Raw genomic sequence first — 18,486 nt, forward strand, 5'->3', positions numbered from 1 at the left:
CACGAGTAATCCGCATGCCAAGAATATGGTTTGCATCACCCAAGTCTTTCATGTCAAAAGACTTATGCAGTTGTTTCTTCAAAGCACTAATCTCATGCTGAGATTTACTGGCAATTAGCATGTCATCCACATATAGAATGAGTAGCATCAAACTGCCATCCTTTGCCCGTTTGGTGTACAAGCAATGATCGGTCTCACACCTATGATACCCTTGGGACTGCATGAAGGCATCAAACTTCTTGTACCATTCTCTTGGTGCCTGCTTGAGTCCATACAAGCTTCTCTTGAGCTTACACACAAGCTGCTCTTTCCCTTTAACAGCATATCCCTCTGGCTGACTCATATAGATCTCATCATGGAGATCTCCGTGAAGAAAAGCAGTTTTCACATCCATCTGACATAAATCCATGTCCTCATGAGCAACAAGAGCTAACACTGCTCTCAAAGTAGTCATCTTGACTACAGGGGAAAAAATCTCATCAAAGTCAATGCCCTTCTCCTGCTTAAATCCCTTGGCAACCAATCTGGCTTTATACCTCGGTAAAGCATTTGAATCCACTTTGACTTTGTAAACCCACTTGCATGGCAAAACCTTTCTGCTTGCAGGTAGCTGCACCAAGTCCCATGTATCATTTTGAAGTAAGGAGTCCATTTCTGACTGCATGGCTTTCTCCCACTTCCTTTTCTCTGTTCTTCCCATAGCTTCCTTGAAGCTGGAAGGCTCACCACAATCTGTCAGCATAATAAAATCAGCCACATTATTGGCTCCTGGAACAAACCTGTCAGGAGGCCGTTGTACACGGGTGCTCCTCCTAACAAAATGTTCCGGATTAGGCTGCTGTCTAGCCTGTTCGTCATGCATGACGGGTGGCTGTACCACCATATCTGGCTGTTCTACAGCCCCATTTGCTGGCATATTCAGTGGTGCATCATTGGCAAAATTATCTGGCTGATTTTCAGCCTATATACCCTCTTGAACAGGCTGCTGCACATAAATGGGCATTCTTTGCTGTCCGACATCATCATAAATAACCCTCCTGTATTCCACAGGTTGCACGGGTTCTTTGTGTACACTATCCTCTTTAAAGATGGCATCATTGCTGCGTATAATCTTCCGTTTAATGGGATCCCATAACCTGTACCCCATTTCACCTTCGTCACCATAACCCATAAAGATGCATTTGGAAGACTTTGGCTCCAGTTTGGTGCGCAGTTCTTTGCGTGTATGAGCAAAGCACTCGCAGCCAAACACACGTAAGTGCTTATATGAAGGTGGCTTGCCAGACCACACCTCCTCTGGCACTTTCAACTCCAAAGCCTTGTTCGGCGACGTGTTAATTATGTGAACTGCTGTTTGCACGGCTTCTGCCCAAAAGCCATGGGGCAATGCAGCATAAGACAACATACATCGAACCTTCTCCTAAATAGTTCGATTCATCCGCTCACTCACACCATTTTGAGATGCATTATGAGGGGCTGTGAGTTCCTGTTTAATGCCCTTAGCTTCGCAAAACTGTACAAAAGCATGTGACACATACTCACCCCCATTATCGGATCTGAGGCATTTCAGCTTGCGACCTGTTCGATTCTCAACCTGAGCGACAAACTTCTTGAAAGCATCTAAGGCATCGCTCTTATGCTTCAAGAAATAGACCCACACTTTGCGTGTGGCATCATCAATAATAGTAATGAAATACTTTGCACCCCCTAGTGATAGCTGTGGCATCTCACACAAATCAGTGTGCACTAGATCAAGCGGTGCTCTATTTTGGGGAGTTCTCCTCTTATGAGGAGTCATAGAATGCTTGCGAAATATGCAATGATCACAAGTAGGCAAATCTGAAAATGAAAGAGACGGCAGATAACCTAAACGTGACAGTTCTTGCATTCCTTTAACGGACATGTGTCCCAACCGGCTATGCCACAATGAAACCTTTGGCAGCTCGGTTATGGCAACAACATGATTACCTACACTGGAAACATAAAGAGGGTACAAGGTATCACTCTTATAACCCTCAGCCACTACAACCTGGCCATCAGTAATCACCCATTTGGAATCCCGAAATGTGGTGTGGTAACCACTGTCATCCAACAAGGCTGTGCTAATCAGATTTTTCTTGATTTGCGGCACATGGCGAACACCATCAAGCATAAATATGCGTCCATCAGGGAATACTATCTGTATACTGCCAATCCCTGCAATCTGACATGCATTGTTGTTCCCAAGGTGAACAACTCCATGAGTACCTGTGTAGGAAGTAAACCACTCCCTATGAGGAGTAACATGAAAAGAAGCACCTGAATCCAAGAGCCAGGTGTGCATGTCATGACCATCAATAACCAAAGTATGTGCAATTACAGCAGAAGAGCATAAAACATCATGTCTGTCACTGTCACTGTCTCTGCTGCAACATTCACTGCATCCAAGTCATCTATCTACCTTGGCCTTGCCTTTGCCTTTGCTTCCACTGCCTGCATCCTTTGCCTCAGCCTTCTTGGCTTTCTGATCCCGTATAAACTTGAAGCACTTAGACTTCACATGTCCCTTCTTGCCATAATAAAAGCATTCAATATCCTTTTTGCCACGGGACTGACTGCGGGATTTGGACTTACTAGCAGATCTCCCCTTCTGCTGAGTCCTGCCTCTTTCCTGTACCTGCAAAGCATTTGAAGACTTGCTGCCCGCATTATTCTTCCTGCTCATCTCCTCCATAAGGAGAGAGCTCTCTACATCAGCATATATAAGAGTGACATTTGAATTAGACAGGGTGGTCTTGAAAGTGTCCCAACTCTCAGGGAGAGTACACAACAAGAAAGTAGCCTTGAACTCCTCATCAAGGTTCAACCCCTGTGCAATCAGCTGTGTAAAGATGGCATTGAACTCACTCAAGTGTGAGGTCATAGCTGTACCTTTCTTCATGCGAAGATCAACCAGCTTCTTCAACCAATAAACCTTACTGGCTCAACTCTTTTGGGCATACGATTCTGCTAGCCTCTGCCATAGGCCATAAGAGGTCTTTTCAGCGTGAACATTGAACACAAGAGAATCACTGAGAGTAAGCATGATAGCAGCCCTCGCGGACAAATCTAGCTCCTCCCACTCATCATCTGACATCCCAAATGGCTTGACACCCTTCACCCTTATGGGCTTAGAAATCTTCTTAAGCAGAAGTACATTCAAACACTGTTCTGCCCATAATGCATAATTGTGTGCCCCTTCCAATTTCTTTATGTTCAGAATTGAAGATTCACTTCCCCTTGATGCCATATCAGATAAGGAAAGTACGTGACTCCCTGTAAGTCAAAAAAGACTGAATAAAATTCTGATTTCTCAAGAAAAAACCTGCTCTATCAAGAGCCAGGAGCACTCACAATAGTGCTGTTTTTACTGTCAAAAAAAAATCTGCAGCAAAACAGAAAAATTTCCCTCCAGTTACTGTACCTTCTGACACACTGTACCGTGCTCAAATAGGCATAAAACAGTAATTTCAGAATGCTGCAGCTGTTCCACAAGTGCTTTAACAGTGCATCATCAGCTGACGAAGCACAAAACACTGCTGTCCTGATCACTTCTCCCACCGCAGATGAGGTATTGCACTGATTTTATATGCATAAACCACTTGTCATACACTGTTTTGTTCACTGAAAAGAGGCTCCAGACACTTCAGCCTGTCACAAACCTGCAACAGAAAATGGGACAAATCCCAAGCAATCACCCTTCTGCCAAGGGGATAAAAGGCATCTGAAGGTCTCAAACAGTAACCCAAGTACTCTCAAGCAAAATCTGGGCAAAAGCCCCTTGATTTGACACCTGTACCAAGTGAAAAACACCTCAACACTGAGGTAGCATACAAAATATAGCGCTCTCCTGGCACTTTCACCTGACAATGCAATGCATAAACAGCCCTGTGTACACAATAACAACACAGATCCCAACGTACAAACACTGAAGAGAAAATCTTTTGAGCACTGTCAACGATGGACAGTTAGGGACCGAGTAAACTCGATGCGCCCTGGCCAAGCGTGGCTCAACTGAGATTTTCCAAGGTGTCGTACACAAAATGTGACCTGCAGAAATGTCACTGAATACACTGCGGAAACAAGACCAATGTGGGCTCCGTGGCTCCACACTGCCTCAAGGCATACACTGCATAAGCTTCCAGGCAAAAGCCCTTTGAAAAAGTCACCCAAAAGCTGAGATTTGCACTCAGCAAAAGCATAAAAGCCCTCTGCAAAATCAAGGCATTACCTTCCCGAAACAAGATAACTGTGCAACCACCACACACTGTGGTACTAGTCCTCTCTCTTTTTCTTCTTTCCCCAAAGAAAAACTGCTGTACTTTCTGTATTTGTGTACTTGTGCAAGGTACCACTGTACCTGTGCAGGGTACAGATCCAAAAAAAATTTTCAAAAATGCACTTCCCTGACGCAGCTCCTTGACGCAGTTCGTACGGCGGCGTCCGTACAGTACGGACGCCTGTACGGTGTCCGTACGTCCGTACACGAGCTCCCTGCGCGCGCGCGCCTGTGCGCCGCCCTGTTCGAGGCCCTGAGGCTGCTTGGGTGCGCACCGGTGCTGCGCACTGGCTGCGCCCGCTTGGTAGCGGGTAGTAGCTAGCAGCAGCTAGCTGCTGCTGTTGCAGCTGCTGGCGCTGCTCCGCGCCGCCTTGTTCTGCCCGCACGCGCGCTGTCCCGCGCTGCCCCTCGCGCTGCCGCCCGCGCTACCCTGTTCGAGGCCCGCGCTGCCTGTGCAATGCCCAGCTCCGCCCACGCTGCCTGCACGCTGCTGAGGGCACGAGTCCCGAGGGGATAAGGAGGGGTAGAGGGAGAGGTAGGCAAGAGTGGGGAGAGAGAGATGAAGGCTCTGATACCAGTTGAGAGGGAAAGAATGAGGGAGAAGTACAACAGGGAGAGAGTGAGAGAGATGTGACTCAAAAGATGCGGGTGTGAAGTGATGAGCCACACCACAAACTCATAGGTTTTATTAGGATTAGGTTTTTCACCCTATGACTGTGTCTTAAGACAATCATAGGTGTCATATCTTTAATAAAGGGGTGGCAATGTGCCTTTACCCCAACATTGAAAATGGAAGAGAGCGATGAGTTGAGTGATCATCTCACTCGGTTTCAATCTCTTGCTCAATAACTTTAAAGTTTGAAGAGCCCACCTAATGATGAAGATAAGATGGTTGTCCTTATGAAGAGTATGCATGGAATTTCTCGCTTTGAGCACATTGCTAAAGTCCTTCGCCGTGCCACGACTACATTTGATGATATGGTGGCACTCCTCATTGAGAAGAACCTTCACAATAAGGAAGCTGCTCTTGCCTCTCTTGGTGATCACATTTGCTTCCACAAGCAAATGGAAGACCAACAAGAACATTATTTGTAGGTTTTGCAAGAGGAAAGGACACATTGAAGCCCATTGCTTCAAGAAGAAGGAATAGGAACAAGAGAAGCATCACGCCAATCTTGTGGCTAAAGAACAAGTTGAACCTGAAGAGTCCCTGAAGGAGATACATGTAGCTATAGCAGAGGTTCATGGCCTCTCTCTTGAGGATGAGGATCCTTTTGACCAGGGATGGGCGTTCCAGGTCCCTAGTAAAGGTTCTCAGCCTTGAGTTGTCCCTCTAAACTGAATGTATTTGAAGTCAATAAGAGGTACTCTGCCCTGGGTTGTCCCATACAAATGAATGTGTTGTCTTTTACTTTGGTTTCATGGTATTGATCACCCAGTTCAGAGTTAAGGGGGGTGATGAGTGATGGTTTGCTTTTGCCGGTCACAAGCTGACTGAGAAGTTGCTATCACACGGGAGGTGTTTGATAGTCGGACTTGCTCTTTGCAGTGTTGCGGTGGAGGAGGGATCGGTCTACTGTTTGCGTGTTAGGTCTCACACTCTTTGCTCTGAAGGGGGGTGTTGGAGATATCATAGCCAAAGAGTGTGTTGGGTGATGTGTTGGTGTGTAGTACTAGGTGATCTAGTACTAGTTCATGTGTGAGTTCCACGTGTCATTATGGGACTTATCCCATATGCACTAGGTACTAGTGCGTGAGTGTGTAGCCTATATAGTACTTCACTTGTCTTGTCATACTTGATGAATGAATGAAAGCCTCATTATATCTTCATTTGAGTATCACTTCTTCACTCTCTAAAATCTCTCTCTTCTCACACCATGTTTCTAACAAGAACAAGTGTGACTGCCAGTGTTTGTTGTGCAAAGATGCAAGTTCTCTTATGGAAAATAGATTGATGTCTCAGGATGTATGCCACCAATAGGGTGAGAGACTATAGGTTGTGGTAGTCTTGGACAGTGGAGAAAGCTCTTGTATGCTTTCTTTTTCTGCTTGGAGCAGATAGGTGGTTAATTTGGGCACTATGACAGCTATGGGGAACTGTGTGGCCAAGCGGGGTTGCTAGTGACAGTTCCGGGCTGTGTGCAAGCTTTCTTGGATTAGGGATAGAGACCTACTGCCAGGAGTGGTGAGAGCGGTGAACAGTAAAGGCTATACAGGGTATGTGGATGCCTAATGGGATGTGGAATGCCCCATATGTAAGAAAGAATGTATCCTTTATGTAGCTTGGATTTCTAAAGAAATACCGAAAGGGGAGCCAAGGTTTGGGGCCAATCTGAGTCTTTGTCTTTGGTGCAAGGGCACTCTAGCTCCCAATCTGCTAGTTATACTTTTGCTGAATTGTTGATATAACAGTGTTGGCTGGCTATTTGTTAGTTCTATTGCCCTTTAATTTATTGAAGGCCGGTTTCAGTACCAAAGTGTCAGACTCTCCCTTCTTCTTTGCAATTATTTTCCTGCATTCAGTGTTGAAGTGCCCTGGCTTCTTGCAGTAGTGGTGTTTTCCCTTCTTCTTGGGCATGTGTGCCTTGTTTGAAATATTACTTGATGGCTGAGCTGAATCTGTCCTGGACTGATAATGGCTTGCATAAAGTTCCCCCTTGCCTTTAAGGGCTGATCCACTCGACGCGAGCCAGCTGCCATATTTTTTTGTCTTCTCTTCCTGCAAAAAAACATCCCATTTAGTTCTTGGAATGTGAGTGGGTACCCCTCATATATGATTTGAGTGTTGTGTGAAAAGGTGAGTATGACTTCGGTAAAGAGTTTAAAGTGGTGGAAATGAATTGATTATCTGGAATCATATTGAGCAACTGCTCATGAAGATCCCTGATCTTCTTAATGTGTTCCGACATTGAATCCCCTTCCTGCATCTTAATGTCATCAATGCTCTCTTTAAATGAGAGACCCTAGCCTCATTTTTGGCCTGGAACATGGTCTCTAAGGCGTCCCATGCTTGCTTTGATGTTTTAGTTGACCAGATATGAGGAATGATAAACCTCTTCACTGCCAAAGCGATCACGAAGAGAGCTGAGACACAAGTCTCTTTTCAAACGTCTCCACTGAGCCTAAACATATTTGATTCATACTAACTCGCTCTCAACTATCCCTAGCCTCTGCTCAACCCTCAGTAGTCCCTCTTCTATTTTCATTTTTGTTCATTCATTGGACCATCATGAGGAGAGAATCCTCAAGAGAAAATACTTAAGAAATCAGTGACCCAAGGTACATGCATAACTAGCTTGTGCACCATTGCAGGCTCATCTTCTCTTTGGGAAGCACCTCTGACCATAATAGGTTTTGTCATCAGTTTTTTTTTTCCAGAGAAAAGAACTTCTATTAATGCTTGAAAAAAAAACGACCATACAAGTTGGCAAATACCATAAAGATGCTAACTGTGAAAATCAACAAAAAGTAAATGCTGGCTGTCAGAAAGACACTCCCGCTGCCAGATATCCCAGCTCACTGCCTAAGGAATCTATGTAGGAGGGGCTAACAACTAGGGTGGCGGACTATACAACCATCTGATCCCTCTCGGGGTGAAGTCGTAGAAAACACCTGCAGGCCAAGCCTTGCAGAAACGTTCATGCTGTGCGATGGTAGCTCAAGAACCCGGAGAGCCTCGCTCCCAAATCGCATGAAGCGTGAAGATGATGTCCTGCCAGATGGCTACCAAGGTGGCCGACGGTGGAACATGGTGTTGGCCCATAACCCAACTGCAGCGAGCAACCCATATGTTCCATGTCGTGATGCTGGCTACTGTGTCCCACACGCTGTCCTCCGCTGAAGGAAGAGGTTGATGACTAGTGGGAGGGGTCGCCCCATGAAACTCAATGCTGTGAATGCACAGGCCTTGAATCCTATATGCTGGAGAGACCACGTCAATGGGAAAGGCATGGCCACCCTCTGACAACCAAGCAGTCATGCCCCACGTGAAGTCCCTCTGCGTGCCCTGAAGCCTCGCCACGATCCGAAGCGCTCCTTGCCATATCCTCTGTGCTACTGGGCAGCTCCAAAGGCAGTGGGGGATCGTCTCCAAATCCCAATCATGCATCTATGGCAGCTACCATCCACCCGCCTCTGCTCCAACCAAGGGCCAACAGGAAGACCACCATGTGCTATCATCCAGAAAAAGTATTAGATCTTCCGCGGTCGGGTTTTCGTCATCAGTTTATCCTATCGTCTTGAGGCATATCGGATGCCTCATATTTTTTCAGGGTGGCATGCTTCGTTTACAATGACCCTTCACCTTGGGTTCAACCCCAATTGTAGCTCCAAAGACTGAGATCACATGCTAAGAAGCAGATAGAGCTTACCCTCAAGCACATAGACGTCCGGCCCATGGGTTGACTCTTGCTCAGTAGACACCATATCCCATACCACGGATGGCCATTCATGAGTTAGGCTTCAGATTAGCTTGTCAACCTGCCATGCAACCATGGTTGCGCTGTGAAAAGAATGTGAGCCACATCAAAGTATGCTTAAATTGCAGGAGAATGATTCAGAATTATTAACATGTTGTATCCCTTATGGTAGGCATATAAGGATAAACATATTTCCTAGAAAAGCAGTTTTTTAGTGCGGTTTTTAATTTTTTTTTGTCCTGTAATTTTGATGGCTTTCAACTTGACATTTACTGAGAATTTTATTTAGTTTCATCTCTCTCATTTCTATTTTGCCTTTGTATCTGTTTTGTCATAGTAGCACCAGAAGTGATAAGTAAACATTTCATCAATTTATACTGAGGGGAAAATTGTATTTCTTGCAATGTCTTTGCTTTTGGTTTCAGGTGTCAGAGGTATTTGATTCAATTTTGGAGTTGGGCGATGCAGTAGGTCTTTATCTAGAAGCATGCACACTCGTAGACCACCTGCGAACACGGCTGCGGAGAGTTGCAGCTTCTGTGGCACTTCAGAGACGTCCGCGCATTCTGCTTCTCCAAGGTCTAAATCCTCTTTTCTTAGGTGGGCACTGGATATCTGAAGTTGAGAGTCTGGCTGGAGGATTTGATGGTTTGCAGAAGCCAGGGTGTGGGGTGGAGATGTTACATTGGCAGCGCATTATTTCTTATGCTCCGGAGGTTCTGGTTCTGAGTCCATGCAAATTCAGCATAAAACAAACGTTATCTGAGGTGATGGTTTTTTTCTTCTGTTAAAGTTTGTGTCAAGGGCAATTTGTCTCTTAATACTTACCTGATGATATTTTTAAGCTCCCGAATCATGTATTCGAGCAATTGGTCTATACAAGATAGTTGAAAAATAAAAATTTTAATTTTCCAATAAGAAGGAAGCAGCAAGGGCTATCAAAGAAATGCTTCACAGCTTGCCTATAGTGGACTCTTCAGAAGCAGAGCAGTACAGTAGGTTGGTTGACTATGAATATTAGAACAGTCTTCTCTTTGTCATCAGGGCAAGTACACATTACAAAATACCAACTTTCTGAATAAATTATGGAATCATTTTGCTTTGAATTCTGGAGGGCATGCTTAAGAGAATGGAGGATTGTTGAAGTTAAAACAACATAAGCGATATGCATGTAGTAGTTCAAATTCAATGCATCCACAAACTTGTTACTGTTGGCTTAAAGTACACTGGTGTTTCGTGTATATGAAGCTTTGATATAGCTGAGCAGTATACATTCTCACAAAAGGAAAAACTTGTGTGGAAACTTATGGTGTTTGTTTTGATTCAGGTTGAATTGCTGGCTAGACTTCATGGCTTTTGGTCCATTCCTGCAGTTGAGGCTGGCCAAGTGTATATCTGTGAGCATTCCTGTTTCGACTGTCCAGGGCCCAGGATGGTAAATGGTGCAGAACTACTTGCTTGTATTCTCCATCCATTTGCGACCACTGCAATTCAGGTGCAAGAAACTGCTTGGAAGCTTAACCTGAACTATGGGCAACAGTGCAGTCCACAAGACCTCCCAAAACATTTTAAACCATGCTTGTGAATAATCTACTCGGCTTTACAACAAAATTATACCATCAACAGGTGTTCTGTTTACATGACTTATCTTTTCAAGAGTGGTCATCGGCAATAGTCTGCTCTTCGACCAATAAAAGCATCTATATCACATCGTGTATGTACCATACCAGCATTCATTGGCAGAAAGCAGCCGCACAGATTCCAATAATATCACCAGGTCAGTTTTTCACTGAGTCCTGACTCCTCCCCTTGATGAGGATCTCTTCAATTGTTCCTTGCCATAGGACTATGGTCTGAACAGAATTGGTAAGGACAAGCAAGACACAAGGACGATGGTATCCAACCCTGCCTCAGAGGGAATTTTGACTTTGTTTTTTTAAAGGATCCTAGAAAAGCTATCATTTACAGCATTGGATAGCCCATATTTATCAAAAGGCAGTGAGATAAATCAGTTTTGAGTTGATAGTTCACAGGTGAGTTGTGCTGTGAGCACACATGTCACATGTATATTATTTGCAATATCAGAGTTGCACTCAATAAGGTGTTTCCTCTTTCGGTGTTCTCTCACACACAATTTGGATGTTTCACGTTTTAAATTTGGAGTTTTCGTGCATAAAATTTGCGGAGCTTCATTTGGGGAGCTTAAAATTAGGGTTTTGGGTCGAAATTAGGGCTTCTGGCAAGGAGCGAATGCTTGCGACAGATCGGTTAGCTGGAGTGTACATTGTACATTGTAAACTATAGGCTGAGGAGCGAATGCTTGCGACAGATCGGTTAGCTGGAGTGTACATTGTACATTGTAAACTATAGTTTGTTTCATTTATATGACTTGTCATCATGCTTTATTCATGAGTCGTGAATGACTCACAAGCTACTTGTCGTTTGTACTTTGTGACTTCAAACTTGTTATTTCAAGATTGATGATTTCCCTGTCAACATTACATTTTTCATATTTTATATACATGTAACATGTTTGGCTAGAGAGAGAAAGAAAATCTATTAACGTCCACTGGAGACCAAAAGGTCCATGGGACAACAGGAAATCCTCTAGTACATCTGCTTTAGGGAGGGCACATGGCAGCTCCCAAGGAGTGCAAAAAGCAATCAGAGAGAGGAGCCTATGCCATAAAAACTCAAATGGGCAAGTTTCAACCTTGCAAACATTGTGGGAAGACTATTTGTAGACACTAGACGTGATCCCATGCGGACAATAAAATATTTGGATTGCATGTTGGAGTCCTCACATGTGTATTCGACTTTAGTGTTTTAAATTATATGTGTTGTTATATTCTATATTTTACATAAATCAATGATGTGCATTTCTAGGCAAAAATCATGTAAGATTCTGAAATGTTTCTATTTGAAGCCTCGAAACCCGGTTCTAGATTTCTTGTGACTTTGCTATGGTGCAGTTTGAAATGAAAGGAAGCAATGAAGGAGCTTGAAATAAATTAAGCTACAGAGTTTAAAAAAAAGGGTTCAATATTTGTAAATAGGAGCCGGATACATGAAGCAAAATGTGTGTGCAACAGCGAGCTCTTCTACATTAAACCTGCCTATCTTGGTTGGTTCAAAAAAATTGATACTCTTGTAGTCATGTTATGTAGTTTCGTGATATCTTGTTATAAAATCATGTGTTACTTCTCATTGGAGGTTAGAATCGTAGTTGAGCTAAGCATGCCTTTGTAGCTAGGCCACATGTATCGTGAATATTGCTCGGAAACTTTTGCACTATTCTTTAATTATAAAGAGGTGTTGGGTGCTATTAATAATATCTCAAGTCATTCATAGCTTGCCGGGTCATGTCAAACTCTGTGTTTTACAATAATAAACATTCTTGTCTTTGAGTTTCCTGACGTACCATGGTTTACAATGCTCAAAGCTCCTCTGCCCAATTGAAATGTTAGGATTGTGATCCATAGACTTGAGATACAGTCTCATTTGTTGACCTAACATGTGAGAACAACAATACACTGAGTCCCCTTTTTGCACTACTATGAGGAAAATAAAATAAAACACAGCTTTTCCAATGGGGTTTACTTTCACAAAAATGAACTTTTGCATCACTATTAGGAAGGAATGCGCACGATTGCCTTGAAATTTCAAATGAACTTAAACAATCAATATTAAGTTTATTGTGGTTAGGAAGACTATGTTATGATGATAAAGAAAGCTCATTAAAAGTCTTTGCTGGGTTTGTGAGACTAAAAAACTTGATAAAATGGGCTGAAAGAGTGGAGCCTCCAATTCGGCATCATCACCTAGTATGGATACAACTTTGCCCCGTTATCATAGAAACACCAATACATAAAAAGAGAGCCCATGGAGAGGATGGAAGCTGTGGCATGGCATTAATGTAATGACCATCAAGAAGCTGGCAAAGGGTTGAACCTAAGAGAGAACTCTGTGGTGTATGATGCTGCGAGATGTCATTAAAACTATGATAGAGCATTGGAGACGGTCTGTGTGTGTGGTTTGTTGTAGTCTCCCAGCCATGGTAGTATGTCATTCATGTGCCAGTGTCACCCCCGTCGGCCATGCCTCTGTCGATCTAGTGAGCATGGAGGGAAGATCCCCAAGTTTGATCTGTGGCTCCACTCATTGGCAAGTCTATCGTGTCTCTTGCTTTGCCGTCAATCTGATTTCCCAATTCGTTTTGTTTGAGAAAATTGCTAGTATTGGAGTAAAATTTTCATAGGATTAATTACATGAAAGAGAGATTTGAGTGAAATTGTAGTAAGGAATGAAACTACTAAAGTTAGAGGGAGGAATTATGGTAATGATAGTGGTCAAATGAAAAGTACGAGACTAAAGACACAAAGAAAAAAAGTGACAAAGAAGATTATAGTATTTAAAGGATGATGAGAAGCTGAAGTGAAAAAAGATGAGTTATAGAGCAAGAGATTATTAGAGAAATCCATGCTTTTTACTAAATCAAAATGCCCCTTAGTCCTATATAGGGCCATCTTCTTGTGTGTGAGAGTTAATGGATATATTGAGTCTTTTCTTACTGTGTGTGATCCTATTATGGTAGTCCTTGCTTTGTTTGTTGCCTATAGAAGATTCTGTATATCCATCATTTGGTATTAGATCATTCAAGGTTCATCTAAGTTTTGAAATCCATCTTGTTCTATTATTCTACCTTTATTTAGATAAAGACTACTCCTTTATTAGTTATGTAGATAAAGATTACTCCTTTATTAGTTAGTTTGTTAAGTATTTTGATAAAGACTACTTTATTTAGATAAAGCAACTCCTTTATTTAGATAAAGACTACTTCTTTAGTAGTTAGTTTGGTAAGTATTTTGATATATAAGGAATTTCTCCATTTACTCATTAGATCTTCTTGCTGCTCTCCCTCTTGTTAGATCCCTCTATGCCTCCTAAACCCCCCTTCCTTCCCCTCTTCCTACCCTTGGTGCTTTGCTCCCCTCCACTTGTCGTGTGCTTGTGTGCACCTCCACATTTTCCATCTACTGCTTTTCATGGAACAACAATGTCCTATTTTGTCGTGCCTTTGTTGAGGCTGTTGGTGTTGTAGCTCACAGGGGTTTTATCCCCTCCCCCTGCTTATTGACGTGCTTTCTATTGCTCCTAATGTTGCTTTGTATGTTGTTGGCTATAGGTTTTTCCATAACCCCTTGCTTGCTGCCAGGCTCATAGGAACTGAGGTTGTAGTTCTCGAGCCTGTTTCATGGGGAGGCTACACTTTGCAAATCCCCCTTGCCGTCATTTTTCCATTTTCCACCGGTTTTCTCCTTCTTCCATCCCCCCTTGTCAACACTTCCTTCCTTCAAGAAGCAACTCTTTTGTTTTGATTCTAGTAGGGACCGCCATCTTGGTGGTGACCATTCTTTTGGTTTGTCTAGAGCGGATCTCATGGCAACTCCTTCCCTCCCATAGCCGTTTGGACTACTCTTTCCCCAAGTACAAACAATAGGAAAAGATTGAAATGACAGACCTCGGACTGATGCATTTCTATTTGGGGATTGAAGTTTGGCAAGAGCCAAAATAGATCTTCATCTCACAGCTAAAGTATGATGGAGAGATACTGAAGGCATTTGGCATGGCTGAGTGCAAGACAGTTGGCATCCCTATGGAGGTTGACGTGAAGCTCTCAAACGAGGATTCATCACCACTGGTGGACGAGGCAAAGTACAGAAGGCTTGTGGGTAGTTTGATTTACTTGTAACACGTGGCCAGACATCACTTTTTCGACTAGTGTACTAAGCAGGTTTTCCAATAAGCCCCGGGAGAACCATTGGAGGGCAGGGATGCAAGTGTTGAAATACATCAAAGGCACACTTGATTATGGCATCACCTATACCAAGGGCAACATCTTGACTGGATTCTGTGACTCAGATTGGGCAGGAGACGTGGACAGCAGGAGATCAGTGATAGATTACTGTTTCTCACTTGGATCTGGAGCTATGTCCAGTAAGAAGCAACCTACAATTGCTCTTTCTTCTCCTGAGGCTGAGTATAAATCAGCATGTTTTGCTTCTTGTGAGGTAGTGTGGTTGAGGAGGATTTTAGGGGACATGGATGCAGTGCAGAACAAGCCTACGCAGTTATCATGTGACAATCAGAGTTGCATGGAAATTGCAAAGAACCTTGTGTTCCACGCTCGCACAAAACACATTGAGATTCAATATCGCTTTGTATGCAAGCTCATCATGGATGGAGAGGTTGACGTGGTGTATTGTTTGACTACAGAGAATGCTGTGGACATCTTCACGAAGGCTCTTGGAAGAGACTTGCTGGAGAGGCATCTTCATCGACTTGGCATTGGGCCAAAAGGTAAGTTCACTTGTAGGTGGACATTTAGGGGGGGTGTTAGATATCAATGCTCCACTCTCGTGTAACTATGTGGGAACCAGCTAGCTCTACTTGTAAGCCCCCTATATGAGGAGAAGGCATTTGAGTAGCTCAGTTATCTAGTAGGTCCTGGTTTGGACACCAGATGGGGGCCATGTGTGGCCTGATGGCTGGACGGCTTTAGATAGAGTTGGCACACTGCCAACTAGGCTACATGCAAGTGTGGGGGAGCATTTCCTAGGGCAGCCCCCACTCTCAGGTTGCGAGGCCCGTTTGGAGCCCCAAATGATCCCAGATGGTGGGCCGAATATGGTGGGCCGAATGGAGACCGTAGGTTAGTTGCTCTATTCTGCACCATGATTGTATCATGTGGTTGGTGGCCCGACCTCCAGTCGGTCATTTTGGGTCGACTGGGTCGGTCTCCCAATTGAGGCTAACCGACTACAACTGATGGCTATATAAGAGCAAGCCCGTGAAGCCCATATTCATCACTAGCTACAGGAACCCTTATTCCTTAGCATCCAGCCTCCGTCCTCTACTGTTTCTAGCACGTCATCGAAGCTTCTCACATAGGAGCGCACGGCTAGGAGGCAGTGCCATCTTTTGTATCAATTTTATAGTAATCAGATTTTAGATCCTCCAGCCCTTCTAGGATAGAGCACTGGTGGGCCAAATTGTTGGCTTCATGCCTACAAGGAGCTAGGTTTTCTTGGCATTAGAGAGTGACCACATCCAAGACCTCAACATCTATTGGGGGGATAAGAGTTTTCTTCTCAAGTTGAGCTTCCCCATCACCACTCAAGCCTTGGTGGAGCAAAGTCCCATTTTTCTTGGCCCGCACCTAGTGTCCATACCGTGCTGTCATAGGTTCAAGATTGACGACATGGAGACAACACACCACGTGCCATGATTACCATTGACACTTTGTTTCTCAGGGCTCTTGAATGATATTGGTACATCTTGTCCTCCATTGGTGGAGCAATGCTTGAGTCCATTGCTTGAGCAGGGCTCGTGAATGATATCGGTCCATCTTGTCCTCCATTGGTGGAGCAGTGCTTGAGTCCCCACCTACCACAACAATCTGGTTCTCATAAATGATGGGGTTTTGCAACTCAATGTGATTGTAGAGTGCTTAGAGGCCTTATTGGAGGAGATATTCCTTGAGATACTAGATGAGGGAGAGATTTGGCAAAGAGTTGAGATTTTTGGCCTCCCTAGTCAATGCTTACATTGCAGGCAGATAGGACACTTGGCAAGGGATTTCCCTCGGGGTGTAGGCTGGGTTCCCGACCCACAGGCTGGCTTGGACCAGTGTGATGTGAGACTCAAGTGGAGAGAAACAAAGGACCAATTAGACAACAACAAAAGTCCTAGACCCCCTAAGTGGAGCCTTCCGAGGGACCTTGATTAGGGTGGATAGGAAGAAGCCAAGCAAGAGGGCTACAAAGAATGGTAGACATCATGCCCACCATGAACAATTGACAAGTACATAACCTCCACCATCTCTCCCTTCCTAGGGGAAATAGATAGAGACACGTTTCCAGATACCTGAGGGAGAGATCTTCTTTGACCTTCTGGCAGACCCGCTTGAGACAAGGCCCTAGATTCATAGATGGCTTCCTAGGGCTAGGTCATATGAGAGGGAGGATGCATGAAGGGAGCAACCAGGGGCAAGGGAAAGGTGGATGGGTGGAGAAGAGAGGGGAGGTAGGAGGTGGAGAAGGAATGGTTAGGGGTGGGGTGGAGAAGGAATGGTTGGGAGTGGGGAAGAAATGGAGGGAGGATCTAGGGGCAAATGAGGAGGATCCATGTGGATGAGAGTAGTAGGAGGGCTAGGAAGAAAGGGGGGGTCCACCTTTTCCCTTTGTTGGTGATCACCTACCCTTTGCCTTTCCTCGTCATAAGTGATTACCTGCCGTTGTAGGAGAAGAGTGGAGATGAGGAGAGAGGGCACAGCTAGAGAGCACACCACAAATGACTAACTGTACACTAGATTTAGTTGAAAAAATAGAATATATACAAACCCATTTAGGGTTAGGGTTAGGGGATCTAAACCTTTCCTGTATAGCACTCTATTGGGTTAGTGCTATGCATATATGATCACATGATGGTGCTATGCACATGTTTACTTCATCAGTGTTCACCTACCATATGTGTACATCCCATTTCCTCATCCCCTCTAGTACTCCTCCTTCACATGTAGTCCTCCCCCTTGCTGCCACAAAACGTCTTGCTCCCTCCCACCCACCCTCTCTAGTGCCCTCGCACCCCTCTGTAGTGCCGTAGCACTTGTTTTGGCATGGGCCACTCGACATAGGCACAACTTGATTGTCTCAGTCTAGCCCTTCATAGGTGTACGGCTTAGTTTCTACAAAGTTGACACATGCGGCATCCCATTTTTTCACAAGGATCTAGAACTAACTTGCCCTGGATAATTACCCCATTGCTACAAAGATGTACAACCCTAAAAGAGGGTTCCATTGTGTTATGTTAGCTATGGCACCAAAACCATAGTACAAGGTGGAAACCAAGAGGGCTTGAGAGTGCTTGTACAAATAAGATCGAAGACCTAAGAGTACCCCTATGTCTAGGCACTAATGAAAGGGTGAATAGGTAGGCCCATGAGAAGGCTAATCTGTATGACACATGGTGCCATAAGATTGAACAATGCATAAACATTGGGATTGGAGGCAGGGTCCTAGACAGAAGTCAAATTTTTGAGGAAGATGGAAGAAACTTCAAGCTAGGTACATGCATAAAGGCATAGGAGGGATCTTGAAGAAAATGGGTTGGGTGGTGAAAAAGAGATAAGACTTCATTGTGTTTGCTGAATTGGTATTAGAGCATGGTCTTCTTAAACTTCCCCCTTACTACATAAGGCCCACCATCCATTGTGGCTCTTGCATCAAATACAAAAACAAGCACATGTTGCAAGTATTGCCACTTAAAAGTAGTGAAAAATACACAAAAGTAGAGGTTTATGAAGACGATAACACCCATATGTGTGGCCTATCATCGACAATGTGGCATCCCACTTTTGATCCTCATGACTTGATGATAGTAGATGGAAAAATTGAGGGGGAAAAAGTAAGGATAACCTTGATGATTGGGCCACACACATTTCTTAAACTATTTGCTAGTTAAGAAATGGAAGTTGTATAAGAGTTCAAGTGCCCATAAATATGTGCTGTTTCTTACAAATGGAAAAATTATGAAACAAACTCTCCCTAGTGGGATGGGTCCTTGTGGCCAACTAGGTTGTCTTGGCCATGGCTTGGTACATATATTCGTGTTGGTGTTTCAAAGAGGATGCATGAGACATCTTAGGCGCTTGGTGCACCATTTCTTATGGGTAGGATTAGATGGCACAAGGAACACTAGAGCCCGCGAGCT

General features: G+C 44.1%; 1 protein-coding gene across 3 annotated transcripts in view; it reads left to right on the plus strand.

Moving 5' to 3' along the window:
- LOC147905380 (uncharacterized) overlaps nt 1–11,094 on the plus strand; it is a 104,069-nt gene extending 92,975 nt beyond the window's left edge. For 2 of the 3 annotated variants that reach the window (XM_087370947.1, XM_087370865.1), the window contains exons 14-15: nt 9,141–9,482; nt 10,043–11,094. In XM_087370947.1, the coding sequence (XP_087227073.1) occupies nt 9,141–9,482; nt 10,043–10,300 (600 nt within the window). In that variant the 3' untranslated portion in view covers nt 10,301–11,094. The remainder of the gene's footprint in view (nt 1–9,140; nt 9,483–10,042) is intronic. The other variant, XM_087370781.1, reaches the window with a different exon arrangement.
- Nucleotides 11,095–18,486: the final 7,392 nt, after the last annotated feature.

Source organism: Dipteris shenzhenensis, chromosome 1 (genome assembly GCF_047967505.1).
Source record: "Dipteris shenzhenensis isolate YYH24624 ecotype China chromosome 1, Dip_SZ_1.0, whole genome shotgun sequence".
NCBI classification, from domain to species: Eukaryota; Viridiplantae; Streptophyta; class Polypodiopsida; order Gleicheniales; family Dipteridaceae; genus Dipteris; species Dipteris shenzhenensis.